At 31.0% G+C, this 18,695-nt stretch overlaps 1 protein-coding gene across 1 annotated transcript; it reads right to left on the bottom strand.

Annotated features, from left to right (window-relative positions):
* Positions 1-979: 979 nt before the first annotated feature.
* On the bottom strand, positions 980-4,123 carry LOC11438187 (protein CHLORORESPIRATORY REDUCTION 6, chloroplastic). The gene is made up of 4 exons (XM_003609448.4): positions 3,811-4,123; positions 2,084-2,215; positions 1,769-1,977; positions 980-1,491 (listed from the first exon to the last, which is right to left on the bottom strand). Exons 1-4 carry the CDS (start codon positions 3,998-4,000, stop codon positions 1,285-1,287), a joined length of 738 nt encoding a protein of 245 aa, XP_003609496.1. The 5' UTR covers positions 4,001-4,123; the 3' UTR covers positions 980-1,284.
* Between the last annotated feature and the right edge of the window lie 14,572 nt (positions 4,124-18,695).

Below are 18,695 nucleotides of genomic sequence, written 5' to 3'. Positions count from 1 at the left end.
TGAAGAAAACAATGTTATTTGCCACGAAGGAACCTTTCATCAATCAGTCACGAGCACACATGACATGTTTTTGTTTTGATTACGCTAGGAATTATGATTTTTGTCATCCCGCCAAACATTGTATTTTGACTGGTATTATTCAATGTTTTTAGTCAATAATAACTGTAATGTTTTTACTACCATAAACATTGCTAAATGATTTTTTTTTGTTGTTGAGGAAATTGCTAGTATCTAAGAAGATTGAGAGAAACATATCATTTAAACTTATTTGGCTTCTATATTAGTAAAATCGAGGTTATATAGTGTTATGAAACATGACATGACATCCATAGATAAAATTAAGATAAAACTAGAAATCTCTTTGTATTTGGTGGTAACCTAACTAACCCACTATATTTTCAATACATAGTTCTTGTTAGAACAACTCTACAAAAGATTTACGAAATAATAAGCGCAACCAATGAACTTACGATCTTTGTTAACGAAATTAATTTGGCTAATTGTGCCAACGTTACCGATTGTCAAGGCCATGCGCAAGGGTGGGTCTCACCTCCGCTTGTTCGTCCCTGCCCACTTGCCGGTACCTATGAGGAATATCTAACATACTCAACAGTTCTACTTCTACTTCCATTCTATAATCAGTAATAGTGGTTCCAACGATGTTCTGTGATGATGTTGGTGAGGCGAAAGTGGAAGTAGAGGAAAAAGATATTGAAAATTATAAAAAAGACTAAAACTAGTTAAAAAGTTATTCAATACTAACTAATATCAAGATTTAAATATAATGGGATTAAAACTAATCTTCAAGAGTTTTATATAGGAAAATATGCATAAAATAACTGAAATCTAGTAAGTGTCTGCAACAAAGGAAGGCTTCACCGTATCAGAATGATTTCAATTCATTGCATACACAATGCATATACTTCCAAAGGGGTTACTGAGTATTTCAAAATTCTCTCTATTTGTTTTGAATTCCAAATTTATATTCGTGAGTGAAAATATTTGTACTAAATAAATAACAATACTGATAAATGTACATGAACATTGCATATAGCAGGGAACTATGACCAATAAATAAACAAATCCTTAGCATGACATGACTTCCATCAAGTTTCAAAAACTCAATTATTAGCCTCCGTTTTTAATGACCCCCTTGTGTTCTGCTAATCTCATTGCTTCTTTACAAGTCTAGTTGCTCTTAATATACTGATACACTTCGTCGTACATTGGATCATTAGGGTACTAATTTGATAGTCCTACAATTTCAAGAATCAATTTAGGTATTTACTCTAGATCAAGTGGATGATTCTCGACTAAGTCGTATAGTTCACTTCCAATTCCAAAACCAAGCATTCTTGCCATATTATTTGCCTTTAATTCAGGTTTGGGAATGTTGTGATGCTTCAACCATGAATATACAATAAAAACTTTATTCATAACAAACAGTTCCAATGCTTCTGGATTAAAAACAACTCCCATTTTCATATTCATCTGCAACAGAACATACATACAAGTATCAAGTTAGTTAGCATCAGATGCGCTCTCCCTTATTTTCCTATATAAAGTACTACTGAGTTCTGAATTGTGGTCCGCAATCACAATCGCGGCCCCAAGACAAAGATTTTAGAGGTCTTTGCTACGGTATCGCAATCACAATTGTGGCTGCATCAGGTGCATTTGGCTGCAATATCAAAGTTTGCACCATAACCACATCTGCAATTTAAAACCACAGTATCACTCACACACAAACATGCATTTATTGTATTACCTGATGTGGAACTAACATAGCAGCATACCGAGCTAGCTCTCCAGCTCTCCAATCTAACAAAACTGGCAACCATGGATAAGCAGCATCAAGTCTCACAAACCATAGCCTAATATCAGGATACTCTGATAACTCTCGAGGATCGCGAGGATCTGGTCGTGTATAGTTGATGGTAAAGCCAATTGAGCGCTCAAGAAATTCTTGTGGTCTAACTGTAGTAATGATAACACCAGGAAGCATCAAGTTCATTAATTGTGAAAGTTAATATCCAAAATTAAAGCAATTAAGACAATTTTTAAGTTTCAATGATTTGCATACCAGATAAAGGATTTTTCATGCCAGTTGCAGCTTGAAAAGGGGTTAAGTCAAGGCGACTAATAGCATCATTATCAATTACAACTTCGAATCGGCCTTCAGTTGGAGGCATAGGAGGTGAAACTTTAGACTCGTCTGCAAAATCATTGTTTAGTATAATAAGTTCCATTTAAATGCAGAGAGAATCACCAATGTCAAATTGATTTTGTCTCTCTATTGAATGTGATTTTAGAAACTAGACATGTTTTACTATTAAGATAACTTAGGTTTGACTCGAAGTGAAAAAAGTTGATTTTGATTAAATGTAGTCTTGGTGGGTGAGTCGAGAGAGGAAGTGAACGGGAGGCTAGAGACCTGGAGGCAAGCCTTAGAAGCGTATGAATTCCGCTTGAGTAGAAGCAAGACGGAGTATATGGAATGTAACTTCAGCGGAAGGAGAAGTAGGTCTACCTTGGAGGTGAAAGTTGGAGATCATATCATACCCCAAGTTACACGGTTTAAATATCTTGGGTCCTTCGTACAAAGTGACGGAGAAATAGAAGCAGATGTAAGCCATCGTATTCAAGCTAGGTGGTTGAAATGGAGAAGAGCCTCAGGTGTTTTGTGCAATAAGAAAGTACCACTTAAGTTGAAAGGAAAGTTCTATCGGACAGCAGTCAGACCGGCGTTGTTGTATGGTACGGAGTGTTGGACGGTTAAGAGTCAACATGAAAATCAAGTAAGTATAGCAAAGATGAGGATGTTGCGTTGGATGAGTGGTAAGACTAGACATGATATGATTAGGAATGACACCATTAGAGAGAGAGTGGGGGTAACACCTATAGTAGAAAAGTTGGTAGAAAATAGGCTTAGATGATTTGGGCATGTAGAGAGAAGACCCGTAGATGCCGTGGTAAGAAGAGTAGATCAAATGGAGGAGAGTCAAGTTAAAAGAGGTAGAGGAAGACCTAAGAAAACTATTAGAGAAACCATTAGAAAGGATTTAGAGGTCAATGAGTTGGATCCAAATTTGGTGTATGATAAAACATTATGGCGTCATTTGATCCATGTAGCAGACCCCACTTAGTGGGATAAGGCTTGGTTGTTGTTGTTGTTGAAAAACTTGTACTAACTTTTACAACAAAGGTTAGAGTTAGAAGTCTCACGTTGAGAAGATAAAAGTGATCAATGTAGTACTAAAGTTATGATGCTCTCCCACCTAATGAACTATTTTTTGGGTTGGACTCTCCTCATAGGCTTAAGTCCTAACAATTACTGATTTCATTGATAGTTGTGCCACAAAAATGACTACCTATAGGCAGAACTAAAGTACTCCACCAAATATTGATAGGTCAGTGAAGCCGCAAAAAGAAAAGGGCTGCCACCAAGTCCATGCCAGATTCCCACATTTAGATTTAGATAAAAGTGTTCAGATTAATACTTAAGCCATAAGGATGGAAGACACTTACAAATTCACAAAGATCAAAAGAGTTTGAAACACCAATTGTTACGAATTAAACACATGACGTAAGTATCGCACTAAACATTTTTATCTACTGAGTATAGGACTCATAACATCCAACTTTATCTTAACCAAACCAATATTATTCAAAATACAGCAAGACCAACATATCTAACACTATAGTATTACTCATCAATTCATTATAGTTATATAGCATGACAATGTCTATTATTATAGTAACAACAGATGAATAAGGCAAACATAAGCATATGATGGTAAGTGATATTACCATCTTCATCAAATAAAGAGACATCGAAGTTTCCTTGTGGGTTGAAGGCAACAGAGACAGCAACATTTCCACGTTGATGATGAGAAATAGGAAGAGAAAGGAATGAAGTTAGAGGGGAAGTGGTTTGTTTTGGCAAAGGAGATGAAAGTGGAAGCAATGGTCTGAATCTAATGGTAGTGCTAGTAGCCATTAATTTGTTTCTACACTTTTCAGCTGCCAGAAGCGGTTAATACAGTTTCATTGCTTTATCTATCTACGAATGTCTCACGCCTTATGTTATCTATCTATCTACGAATGCCCCTGCTTCCGTTATCATTTTTTCTGGGTAATATTTGTTTGGTGATGGTTCGGTGCCCGTAGCTTCAATTGGCAGAGACAATTCATAATGTATGCAAAGTTTAGGTTTGAACTCCGAATACCAAAAATAAAATTGTAGTAGGTTCAACTAATTTTTTTTTCTAAAGGACTTCCGTAAAATAAAATCAAGACAAAATTATACAATTCGTCTCTTAATTTAAATATCGGTTTAGATTCAAAAATTTGAGTTTGTTTATGAGTTTTTGATGATTTTTCTTATGAGTTTTTTATTTTTGTTTTGATAAAAAAGGATAATGATGTTATCATTTTTCTAATATAAAAGATTAAATCCAAAAAAATAGCAAATGTGTTATCTTAAATTAAGTTGTGTAAATTTTACACCATCGGTGCATATAAAACAATTTCATTTATTATAGGGTTGCATTTCATTAATTTTTTTAAAAGATGGACTAACATCATTCATAGGAATATTGAGTGACCAAAATCTCGCCTAGCTTAAACCATAGAGATTAAAAGTGTAATTAAGTCACCATAAAAAATTGGATATAGTGGAAGTGATTAGATTAGACATCCACAACGTGTCGAAACAAGGTTCAAATATTGTCTTCAAAATATCTCGAATAATATTACTCTAGTGGAGTGACTCTATGAAAAACGATACAAACATGTAATTAAGCCTAATAACTAGTTGTTAATTTTCTTTCAAAAAAAAAAATTAGTTGTTAATTTGTTTGAAAAGACAAATAAAAAAATATTTAAACATCTTTTTTATCCTTTAAAAACTTTTAAAAAGATAATTCTTCATAAGATAAAAATTTGATATAATAAAAAAACCTATTTCATTAAAAACTTTATAAATTAAAAAGATAATTTTCTTTAACAAATATTTTCCTATTTGCAAAAGATAATATTCAATTTAAAAAATGGATGTAACTAAAAAAGGTAATCTTTTAAAAAGTTTATTTCTTAATAAGATAAAAAAAAAAATGGTATTTTATTAAAAACTTTATAATTACTAGCGTAAAGACGTGCCCGTCTTTCTGCTCATTTTATTACCCTAACGCGTGTAGATTATCAACGTTATTTTATAAAGAAAATGTGTAAATTACAAACAACATTTCATATAAATTTTTTGATATAGATTAAAATTCTTTTTCATTAACAACAATAATTTTTTTTTTTTGTGGTGGTCGGGGTTTGAACCTAGAACCTTGCATATATTATACATTGTCTCTACCAACTGAGTTAAGCTCATAAGGACAACAACAATAATAATATAACAAATATAACAAAAATTCTTATATTTTTTAATTACACCAATAATATAACATTATTATAGAAAAATTTGTTTGATGACATAATTCGAATAACAAAGGCAACACAAAATTCCCAAAATCCCCTATTTTCTTATATATATATATATATATATATATATATATATATATATAAACAATTCTTTAACAAATATATTTTTATTTTCAAAAAGATAATATTTCAAAAATACCTTTTTCAAATGCAAATAAAAAAGAACAAAGTCAAACAAGAAAATAATAAATTTAGAAAAAACCTTAAATTTTCAAAGTCAACAATTCTTTTTCAAAAATATTAAATGAAAAAAGATAAGTTTTCAAAACAAATTAAACAACAAGATAAATTAAAATAAATAATTCAACTATTTAAAATAGATAACAAAAAAATCATTATAATTAAAAGAAATTCTTTGAACCGGTTAATAAAGATAAATCCAACAAAAAGATAAAGATGTTTAGTAAAATAATTACACTTTAATGCAATTATGACACTTAAATACATTGAATTGACTTGTTTGTTACAATTTTATTTGCCAATAGCCCAATACATGTGACAAAATCTTGTTTTCTCGTCGCATTGTGATTCCTCCCTCCATTTCTTTGCTCCTTAAATTTTTTAACAGTACCAAAACGAAGATGAATAGTAGTAGAGGAAGAGGAAAAAGACACATGGAGGAGACGACACACACTCGTAAAATTGAAAAAAGACGCATGAAGAAGAAGACAAATCCACCACCTTATCTGGCTCTTGAATTGATAGTTCAAATTCTGCTGAGGTTATCGGTGAAGTCTCTTCTACGTTTCAAATGTGTTTGTAAGTCTTGGTTTGCTCTTATCTCTCATGATCCTCACTTTGCAAATTCGCATTTTCAAATTACCGCCTAAACACACACTCGTAAAATTATGTTCATAACAAGTTCACTCAGTGACACACTATCTTTCGATTTTGAAGTATCTATTCGGAATAATACTGTTATTGAAAGACCCAACCCTAATTTTATAACTCCCTTATCCGATGGTCTTGTTAAAATTGTAAGTTCCTGTAGAGGCTTTATATTTTTGCATCATAATTCAAGTTTCTACCTATGGAATCCATCCACCCGAGTTCATAAACAAATACCTTTGTCTCCTATTGAATTAAATGCAGATGTTGTAGATGCATATGATTGCTTTTATCTATATGGTTTTGGGTATGATCAGTTAAGAGATGATTACTTAGTGGTTTCAGTGTCCTGTGATCCAACCTTAGTTCATTGTTATTCGCGTTTGGAATTTTTCTCATTAAGAGATAATACCTGGAAAGTACTAGAGGGTACTCGCTTCCCTTATATGAATGACTATGATGATCCCAGAGTAGGGTCACTTTTTAACGGGGTTATTCATTGGTTAGCTTATCATCATGATTTAGTGAAGAATGCTATTCTTGCATTTTCTTGATATTTATCTTGTATTATGACTATTGAGCTGCAACAATGAATAAGGTCTTGTTTTATGTTTATTGGTCAACTATTTGTAGTATGTTTGTTTGAAAGGTTGATAGCTTTGTTTGTGTGATTCACTGTTATTTATGCATGTGTAACTGGATTGAGTGCTAATGTATGTTGTGGTCACTGCTAGAAATTGTATTATATTGTAATTTGTTTTATGGTAAGCTTTTAACGATGCAGTTGCTAAAGGTCCACTACTTTGTTTCCTTGGGTTTTGGCTCATAGTCCCCAAGCTCTTTTTTCATTGTATTTATATTAAGGGTCAGCTACTTTGTTTCCTTGGGTTTTGCATAGTTCCTATTGTATATTGTTATTTTCATTGTATTTGTTTTTGTTTTGCATAGTTCCCCCAAGCTCTTTTTTCATTGTATTTATATTAATATATTTAGGTGTTGCACGTGATAGGTGGTGGTGGTTTGGGGGTACCAACCTAGCTCAGATGCCTTTTCTACCATTTGATGGTTGTGCACATTATTTTTTGCTTAAATATATAATTTATTTTATGAGTTTATGCATGTTGATAAAATTGCCAAATTTGTTGGAGGTGCTTGTGTTTTTAATGTTAACTGTGCTAGTTGTTTTAATTTCCCCAAATAAGTGCCAAGTCTGGAATTTGTTCTAGAGTCATTGCTCTAGATTTTTCTAAAAATATGCTTCATAAGTGTTATGGTTTCATAAAGATGAGATCACACGCATTCACCCACATGTTTTCCTCTTCCTGTGGTTCTAAAATTAACGCAGCAAAAGATAAAAAGTTCATTTATTTTCTCGTTAATTTGTGGAGATATTGATGTCATCAATAATGTTTATGGTTTTAGCTGTATTAATTTCCCCAAATAACTGCACCATAAATATGACGTTACATGCTTTCACCAACATAAATATTCCTCTTCCTCTGCTTTATTCTGAAATGAATACAGTTAACGATAAAAATTTATTTATTTTAACATGTGGAGATATTGATGTCCTGATCATATCTCTTTTAACCAAAGCACAATGTGTAGTTTACATTTGATATTTTCCTGCTCACCCTCACCATCAAACAGGGAAGTTAATGTGTTTTCAATGGTTGCACTTCTTGTGCTTTGGCTGGTTTTTGTTTTATATATTTTACTTGTTTATGAAAAATGATTTCAGTATGCTTTACCATTTCTTTGTTTTATGGGTTTTACAAATACTCTATTATTGGCATGGTTGTTTTTCACCTTGATTATTTAAGTTGCATTTTTTCTCGCAGACTTCTGTCACACCTTAATTAAAGCCTTTTCGATTGCAGAGAATCACAGAGTCCTATAGCAACTTGATAGTGTACGATATTGAAGACCTTCAGACATCTTGTCATTGTAGTCTTATCACATTACTAAAGCAAATTTCAGCAGTCTTTTGTTGTGTTTTCTACTCAAAATCCTTAGAACTAGTGTTCATCCATTTGTGACATTGATTTTCCTATTTCAGTTTAATGTCCATCCAGCAATTTTTAGGGATCATGACTGTTTTAGTATTGGCAATTTGGTAGGGATTCACATGTGTAGATGGTTTTCACTGCAATCATACCAAATCGGCATCGTTTTACAAAAGTGAAAAGACCTTATTTTGTATTCAAAGGATTCAATTTTGTATAGACAAATCATGTCGCTCACTCTTTAGCAAAGGTGTCGCACTGCATTGCTAGTCCTCACAATTTTCATTTGATCTCAAATTGTATTCCTTTATTTGTTTTTTTAAGAAATGTCATAAGTTTCATTCTTTAACAGATGGGAAAATTGTATTCACCTCCCTTGAGGTTTCACTAAACAACACGTACACCCCTTCAAATTTTGAAAAAAGCACACCCTTACCCTCAAGTTAACACTGTTAGTGAGAAAAACACACTTCTTCAAATTGCATTTGAAGTTCTGAGGAAAGTGTTGTAGCTTTTGCTTGCATCTTCCCTATAAATTCTTTGAACGGGTTTCTATTACGTGCCTTTAATTTCTTTGAATTGTTGTGCCTCTAAAACGACATAAACTAAACCTTTCAACAACTCTCCTTGGTCATTCCGTAGATGAATCTTTTACTATTAGTTCGCGTAACTAGGAAGAGAGTTGACGGTAATTTTGAACCAAGAGATTCCATTGATATAGGTGTTGATAGTTTTGTCATCATAGTATGCCTTCTGTCAGTAATTTGGATTAAAATATCAATTTTAGATTGAATATGTATTAATTTGAAATACAAATAAAAAAAAAAGAAGGAAATAAATGGAAATGGAAGGGAACTTATTGGTTGGAAGAAAGAAAATGGAAGAATCAGTTCAAAAATGAAGATTTATTTGTGAAAAGTACAAATAATGTTAACCTAGACGTTAGATGTTTATCACAATGAAAATTGAGTAGTGAGTTTGTTTGTTAAAAAATATAGATGGGGTGTGAATGATATTATAACAAACCTTAAGGGAAGTCAATGCAATTATCCTTAAAAAATTATCAATCAAAATTTAAACAATTCTTATAAAGAATATGATATACATTGTGCAAATACTACAACATAGATATCAAACAACATTTACAAGGAGATTTACATTTACATACATCCGGTTTATACTATTATATTCGCTAACACAAGTTTAATTGATAAAATTTTCCCCTTTCCTATGTTTTTTTAACACAAGTTGACTTAATAGTCGGAATGTAATTCTATAGTCATGCATACTTAGCGCAAATAAGATACTGTTGCTGAAATACCAAACCCAAATTTTAAGAACCGTATCGAAAATACAAGTTTGTGCAGAAGATTTATATTTTTGCTGTGTCGTAAAAACATCTTCCTATGGAAGCTCCCAAAAACATACCATTGTCGGGTAATATGTTTGTTGGAAATATTGACAACTTTAAATGTCTGTGTGATTCACTGTAATTTACGAATGTGTAAGTGCAACTGGATTGAGTTCTAATGTATATGATGTGGTCACTGCTTGCTTAAAATGTTAGAAATTTAGGTCTTAATAAAAATAGATTTCATAAAATATGTTCAACTATGAATCAATAGCGGAAGCAAACAAAACATTGAACATAATTATGATCGGATCTACGACATGTTTGATTTATCAAGATATTAAGAATTAGGGTATTAGGAATACCTGAATAAAGCTTTTGTAACAGCCCTCTCATCAACAACGATAACCAAAGAGAGGAGATGATCTGAAACACACAATAGAGTTAGCGGCGACTAATTTGGTTCTTCCTCAACCAGTACCTTTATGCCTCAAGTTCTCTTCAGATGGGGAGAAGAGAGAGTATTGCCGTGTACGGTATATTGGGGACCATAGCCTCTTTTATATTGGATGGCCATTAGGGTTTCCCATTATTCCGTTAATGGGCCATCCGAACATCCACTCATTGAGTCCATATCAACTAATTAAATATTTAATTAATTATCCAATTAGAAATCTAATAGCCTTATTACTTAATTTGATCACTAATCAACTAAGGCCCACAATTGATAAATAGCTAATATAATTATTGTTACGATATTTGCCCACATAATGATATTGGAATATAATAAATAATAAAATATTCCAACAATCTCCCACTTGGGCTACATATCTTAATAATTATATCAGAATTCTTTAGGCGCGCAACTGAATGCTATTTATCTTTAGATTTCAACTTTACAATCTGGTCCACCTCATACATTAATAATGGGACCACCGCGGCTGTCGTCACTGACGTATAACGTGACGGAACCCCGACGACCACCATATCAATGCACTTGATGACATAGATTGATATGGATGAGTGGCATGAAAATCATAACATAAAGTCTGTATCAATATCAAAACAAAAATATAGAACATAAAATAAGAGACTCCCACTAATCCAAGACATCCTTAATGACAACAACCACATGAAAGACCTTACGTGTCATGTCTTTGATTAGTGGTATAGCTAGCATAAAGTTTGTCTCTATGTGTTCTATCATTTAACAACAAAAGGTAATGAACGTTGTAAACTTTGTTATCAAATAAATATACAACTGAATTATGTCACTATATAACTTTAGTGGTCTTTCAATACCTTTAACAATATACAACCAAGTGACATAAATACTTAGAGTAATTTCCTGAGTTAGATGTGTATTATATACAAACATCCAAAAGCAAGAGTTTGAGACACTAACGATCTCCAAATTGTCAGATTTCTAATGTGAGTAATAATTCTCTTGTTCTCTTTAATAATCCTTATGGTTGCCTTTTCAAGAATTCAAACTTTGAATTGCTCAAGTATCTGTCAAACAATCTTATTATATACATTATTTTCAAATGTGTATAATAAAATCATACATAAAAAAAATCCTATAGGCAAAGTGTAGGAAAATACTTAAATTTCTGAATTCATAAATTTCTTAATGGGCAATATTTGAGACTGAAAAGTCTCTCTCGATGATTGAGGTCATCCAAAAAATTATGTCATTTTATTTTCAACTTTATTGATATAACTCTTTTGTGATATCCGAATAATACCTTGAGAAGAATCTCTAAGTATTGAAATGCCTAATATAAAAGAGGTGTCTCCAGGATCTTTCATCATTAACTTTTGTTAGAGATTTCCTTGTTTCACATAACAAACATATATCATCGTTGACTAAATAAAATAAAATTGACATATTAAACTAGGAATATAAAATTACTCCCACTAAGCTTACTAAATCCACAACTCTACTTAATATTATCTCAAAACCAAACGAGACAATTACTTTATGAGAATTTGTTGTAACACTAAAGAGACAAATTTTTTAACTTACAAGTGGATTTCATGACTTTGCAAACTATCTACTTTGTATCAATTAACACAAAAGCTTTATTTAGTTGCACCATATTGTATCATTAATGTCACCATTAAGAAAACCATATTGAAATCCATCTTATGCAGCTCCAAAATTATAATAAGCAAACTAGTATCATGACTATCCTAATGAAGTCTTTCAATTAAACTAAATAGAATTTCTCTTTTCAGTCAATTCTTAATGACACTAGAATCCCTAATTCTTGAGGGTGTTGAGTTTGATCTAGATGAAATAGTTTCTTAACTTGATTGAGAGGTAGAACAATAATGTCCTCATGATGATCGAAATATACTATAATAATAGTAACTATATGAATTAGTTTAGAACTAATTCTTCCTCATTCAATTTTGTTCTATTACCATATCTCTCCCCCAAAGTCAATATCCTCAAGAAAACTTAACAATTTATGTCTCAAAAAAAATTTCTTAATTTGTGGGACGAAAAACTTATAGTATTCAAAACCTTAAACAATATAGAATGTCACAAGTCATAACTGAATTGACTCTAATAATTGAACTTAAAAGACACATTGAATCATCAATTGAAAATAGAACTCAAAATATCTTGACTTATTCAAAGAAAAATAAATAAATAAATAAAATTCAAACGATGATTCACCAAATTGTCTTTTAAATACAAAAAAACTAGTAACGACAATCTAAAATTGGTTTAAAAAATGAATAAATCAATCTTTATCGACTTTGTCCATTCTAAATTGATATATCTTTCAACATCATTGGACATAAGTCAGTCAAGACTACCTTTCTTTATTTGCCCTTATCTTTTGAGGTATTTTCCGAAGAAAGCACTATTTTATTTTCTCTTGCTTCGGCCTTTCCTTATTTGCACACTTTATGAATTGATCATTTAAACGATCATTTCTAACTGTAACAGTTATAAACTAAATTGTGCAAAGATAATACAAAATACTGAATTCTTGAACAAGTCATATGATAGTCGAAATTACTGAATTTTCGAACAAGTCATATGATAGTCGAATTTTTAGCGTCTTAGCAAGATTAAATGTTCACATAATGTGCTCCTAACGTTTTGTTTGCCTAATAACCTTAACGAAATACCCACTCTCCAATGAGAGCTTGTCTTTCTCTATATTGCTTTTAAAAAACACCTTAGTTTAAGCAAAGAAAATATGACAAAATTTTTGTCATTTTAAATAACACCTCTAATACGTATGATATTTTGGCTTTATGATCTTACGTGACCTAAGAGATTTGGTGTATATTCACTTGTCATACTTGATTCTCACATTATGTGCTGAATTAGTGAGAGAATGTGAGTTTCATCACCCTTATCTAAGGTCTAGATCCAAGAACAATATTAATATTATTCTTTAATTCCTAAAAGAACTTTTAAGAGTTAAAAAATTAACTCAAATTAACATATACATAAACTATATTAGTTTAAAGAGAATAAGAGAAGCAAAAGTACTCACCAAAATACCTAGTGCACCATCAATATCAAGTCTTCAAACATTAATATCAATTGCTAGTGGTAGTTTACAACAATGATCAAACAATGACAATTTTGACAAAGAATAAATTCTTATAATTGTCATATGTTTATCGTAATATATGTGAATGTAAACTCTTAAATAATTAAATAAGTTTACACTAACACAACATCAACATACATGTCAGTAAAATATTAAAGAAACATGCTTCTTTATTTGTAAATAAAAGACCTTAACAAGATACCAAGCGCACCATTAAAACACAATCTTTGGATTGCTAAGAATTAACTGCAAGCGGTACTCTCAATGTAATAATCAAACATTGGTGATAAGTCCTGTCAAATAATAGTCACCTTTGGGCATCCTATTATCCACATGGATAATTACGTTATAATCACCACATATTTACCATCACAGGTATGTAACTATCCGGCCAAGTTGTGCCTTCCTTGGGGCCGACGACAACTCGCATAAATAATTACACACTACATCTTTTGTAACTTCAGTTGAATCGAATATACGCAACAGAGGTTACTTGGGCAACATTATTGTTTCAACCGACTCAACTGCAGTTACTAGATAATCTTAATATATATTAAATGAGGTGATAAGTCCTGTCAAATAATAGTCACATTCAGGTATCCTATTATTCACATGCATAATTACTTTATAATCACCATACATTTACTATCATATGTATGTAATTATCCGGTCAAGTTGTGCCTTCCTTGGGGCCGACGACAACTCACATGGATAATTTCATACTACGTCTTTTGCAAGTTCAGTTGAATCAAATCTACGCAACAGAGGTTACTTTGGCAACATGTTGCTTCAACCAAAACAACCGCAATTACTAGACATTTCACAGCAAATTAAATGGGAATGATCTTAAATTTACAAAGCACTACTGACATAATGTAGGCTGAATTAGTCCATTATGTTGCTAAGTAACCATAAGGTCACTCGACAACCCTTAAGTGTGAAGACAAATTCACGAATTTGAAAGAAGATGAAAGTCACAAATCACACCAATGTGTGTATGACAATACCTAAGTGTGAAGACAAAATCACGAATTTGAAAGAAGATGTAAGTCACAAATCACACCAATGTGTGTATGACAATACATTTACATATATCGCATAAATGCAACAACAAACATAGCATGAAATATATTCAAAATGCATGATAAGACAAAATATTATTGTAGAAAACTTAATAACAATAAAGTCTAACATCATAATCATGCTATAATTAAGAAAAATATTCAATTAGAAACCAAAAGAAAATTGAACCTTATGTGCACCAAAATATTCATGCCACAATTGATTCACATATACCAATTGATTCTTTAAATAAAACAATGAATAACTCTAAACTCAATTATTTAAATAAGGAAATATATTTTATGTTTATAAATAAACAAACAAAACTAGAATTATTATTGTTTTTAAAACTTTAAAGAATCAAATCCTTACTTTTATACTAAAATTTCTTCATAATATTTTGAGATTCATCGATAAAGGCAGCAAATATTCACAATGTATATTATAACCAAATATATACAACATGACTTAATTTTCCTTATTTCTCAAAAATAAAAAACTTTCAACAACAAAATGAATGTGAATCAAAACCAATTTCAAATAGAAATCAAATGGAAGGCTCTAAACAGCAGAACATGGGTAAATTATAGAAAGAATTCTCACCTATATGAAATTTCCAAACACCAACCAATATCCTGCTTTTGAAAACTTTATGTAAACCAAATACTCAATGTACAAAGGTCAAACCAAACCAAACAAAATATGCTTATGAGCCCTTTTTCAATTAAAATTCAAACCACCAAAAAATTAAGATTTATATATGAATTAAATCTTCATAACAATTCAATTTGGTCAAACTAAGCAATCACTGCATATCAATTTTCTCAATACAAAGATGGCTGATGCTGAAGGAGCCACAAGCGTATAACATGCTTACCCAATTAAAATTGAATAAAGCTAATACCGGAACTGAATTAAACCCAAATATTGACATAACAAAAAAAATTATAAAAATAAATTAAAATCAATATGTATCAAGACCGGAAAAATTTATTCATGACACAATAATCCAAGAGATTGTTATATTCATATGCAATTATACGCAGTAAACCAAAAGTGATTATATCTCACCAAATTGAAAATCAATATGATGGATCTTGTAAACCAAACAAACTATCATGCCCAAACAATTTTAAAGGAACAAGAAGGGAGCACTATTTTGAAATTGACGGACAAGCAACACTGATATACAAGTGAACAAATATATGTATGCACAATGAAAATTAGCAAAAAATTCAATATGCCTATCGATGCACAAATTCATGTATATAATATAAAGCATCATTCAATAAAAAAAATAAAACCAAATAGGCATCGACGAAGGCATTACAGCCAAAATAAAATTGACACTGATTTACAAATAGGAAAAGGTGAAAAGCCATCAATGGCAGATATGTGTCACGCCTCAACAAACAAAAATTGAAGCTAAACATTCAATAACAAGGTAATGACTAACAGGCATAGATTTACCACCGATTTACAAATAGGCTACATGAAGTCATCGATAAAGAAAATAAAGCAATAATCATCGATAACATATATAAGCCATATCAAAATAAAATCGAACAATATAATTAACACAAAATCTCAATAAATCAAACATGAAGGTGGCTCTGATACCACTTGTTAGAAATTTAGGTCTTAATAAAAATAGATTTCATAAAATATGTTCAACTATGAATCAATAGCGGAAGCAAACAAAACATTGAACATAATTATGATCGGATCTACGACATGTTTGATTTATCAAGATATTAAGAATTAGGGTATTAGGAATACCTGAATAAAGCTTTTGTAACAGCCCTCTCATCAACAACGATAACCAAAGAGAGGAGATGATCTGAAACACACAATAGAGTTAGCGGCGACTAATTTGGTTCTTCCTCAACCAGTACCTTTATGCCTCAAGTTCTCTTCAGATGGGGAGAAGAGAGAGTATTGCCGTGTACGGTATATTGGGGACCATAGCCTCTTTTATATTTGATGGCCATTAGGGTTTCCCATTATTCCGTTAATGGGCCATCCGAACATCCACTCATTGAGTCCATATCAACTAATTAAATATTTAATTAATTATCCAATTAGAAATCTAATAGCCTTATTACTTAATTTGATCACTAATCAACTAAGGCCCACAATTGATAAATAGCTAATATAATTATTGTTACGATATTTGCCCACATAATGATATTGGAATATAATAAATAATAAAATATTCCAACATAAAATTGTTTTATATTGTAATTAATTTGATGAGTTTATGCATGTTGATCAAGATTACCAAATCTGCTAAAGGTGTTTGTCTTATTAATTTCAATTATGCTTTACTGTTACAGTTTTTAATTTCCCCTAAAAATTGCAAAATCTGCAACCTGTTCTAGATTCATTGCACTAGATTTTTCTTAAAATATGCTTCACAAGTGTTATGGCTTCATAAAGATGAGATGACACCCTTCTCCCACAAAATTTTCCTCTTCCTCTTTTTTGATTTGAAATTAATGCAGTAAAAGAAAAAGAAATCCATTTGTTTCCTATTAGGATCCTTTCAATTTCCCCTCTCTGCTTCTTTTCTATATTCCTAAAACTAATAAGGTATTAGAGTGTGTGAGAAATAGAGAGGTTCTATTCTGTTTTATTAGTATGAGGAAAAAGAAAAAATATATTAGATAGAATTTCATGAAATATACTGTTTTGACACATTATTCATGATAGGTTTATTTTTTCAAAATCAAGATGTGTAAGATTGGTTTTGTTTTTACTTCCACTAAAGTACTGAATCTATAGATTGGTTTTGTTTTTACTTCCGCATTAAAGTGTGATCTTAGAGTTGGTTTGTGGCAATGAAGGAGGGTCACAACAATTATAACTTATCAGTTTGGTGCAGCTTGCAATCCATTAATACGTTTGAAGCACAGAAGTTAATCTGTTTTCATTTCTTCTGCTGAAGTGTTTTTATTTGGTCTACATATATATTTTCCATGTTGATATTTATTTTTTTTTATTTTTTTTCGGTGGTCGGGATTTGAACTTCGAACCTTACATATATTATGCATTGTCCATATAAACTTACGAGGACATGTTGATATTTATTCTAAAGTTATAGAGTAGTGCTTTTTTTTTCACATATATTCATTTTTTTTTTTTGAAAAAATATATTCTATTGTTAGCATGGTTGTTTTTCACCTTAATTATTTGAATCACATTTTTTTTCTTTCACACATACTTATGTCAGACCGTAATTAAAGTCTTTTAAGTTGCAGAGAATTGCACAGTCCTAAAGAAATTTGACAGAGGACGAGATTGAACACCTTCAAATATCTTGTGTTCTTACCAATTACTAAAGCAAATTTCTGCTCAGAAGCCTTAGAACTAGTTTTCATCAATTTGTTACATTGATTTTTCTATTTCCGTTAATGTTATTCCAGCGGTTTTTAGGGATCGGGTTTTTTATTTTTTTGGTATGTTTCTTAGTGATTGATTTTTATTATTTCGTTTGTTTTGAATGAAATGTCATAAGGTTTGTTCTATGTAAAAAAAAAAGAAAAAACATTGTTACATTGATTTTCCTATTTCAGTTTAATGTTATTCCAGCGGTTTTTAAGGATCGTGTTTTTTTTTTTTTTTTGGTATGTTTCTGAGTGATTGATTTTTATTACGTCGTATGTTTTGAATGAAATATCATAAGGTTTGTTCTATAAAAAAAGAGACATTTTTTTGTGAAGAGTATTCAAAATGGAAAGCTGCAGAATTTCTGTTTATAAGTATGTGTGATACTCATAAGTAAAATAGAGAATATTTGTACTCGAATCGCTTTTTTTTTAGCTAATGATCAAGCATTTTCCTTCAAAAAAAAAAATCAAGTTCTTATCATTGAATTGACACCTCTTAGATAAATTTTATCTTTAAGTGCATTTTAGACACATTAACTTTTAAAAAGTTACGATTTTGGCCCCCTAACAAAAAAAATAGCAATTCTGACCCATTTTGTCTCAAAATTGCTGAGAAGACATCATGTATCCCATAAGAGCATATTTCCCTTATGTTAGAGGGTCAAAAGATCATATTTCCCTAAACATGGGTCCCTTTTAACTTTCTATATTTATGCAAGTCTGAACTTTGTATTTATATTTATTACTTAAAAACATTATAATTCTAATAATTTTAATTTTAAAATCAATCCTTGCTTCGTCTCTTAAAAAAAAGGTCAAACGTTTAGAAAATTTGACATTTTTATACAATAATGTGATTCAAGCAAACGAATAGAACGGTAGCTATTCATTTACTTTAAATGAGTCAAATTAGGGTTAACAAAAATGTTCTAAGGAACTTTTTTAAAAAAAATGTTCTACGGAGCTTGAATTAAGTTTTAAG

Source organism: Medicago truncatula, chromosome 4 (assembly GCF_003473485.1).
Source record: "Medicago truncatula cultivar Jemalong A17 chromosome 4, MtrunA17r5.0-ANR, whole genome shotgun sequence".
NCBI classification, from domain to species: domain Eukaryota; kingdom Viridiplantae; phylum Streptophyta; class Magnoliopsida; order Fabales; family Fabaceae; genus Medicago; species Medicago truncatula.
This window is presented reverse-complemented; position numbering and strand designations above follow the sequence as displayed.

Coding starts and splice junctions, on each gene's coding strand:
- LOC11438187 (XM_003609448.4), bottom strand. CDS start 4,000: ATGGCTACTAGCACTACCATTAGATTCAGACCATTGCTTCCACTTTCA. Junction 2,216..3,810: donor CTCTTTATTTGATGAAGATG/GTAATATCACTT, acceptor ATGATTTTGCAG/ACGAGTCTAAAGTTTCACCT. Junction 1,978..2,083: donor CATGAAAAATCCTTTATCTG/GTATGCAAATCA, acceptor TCATTACTACAG/TTAGACCACAAGAATTTCTT.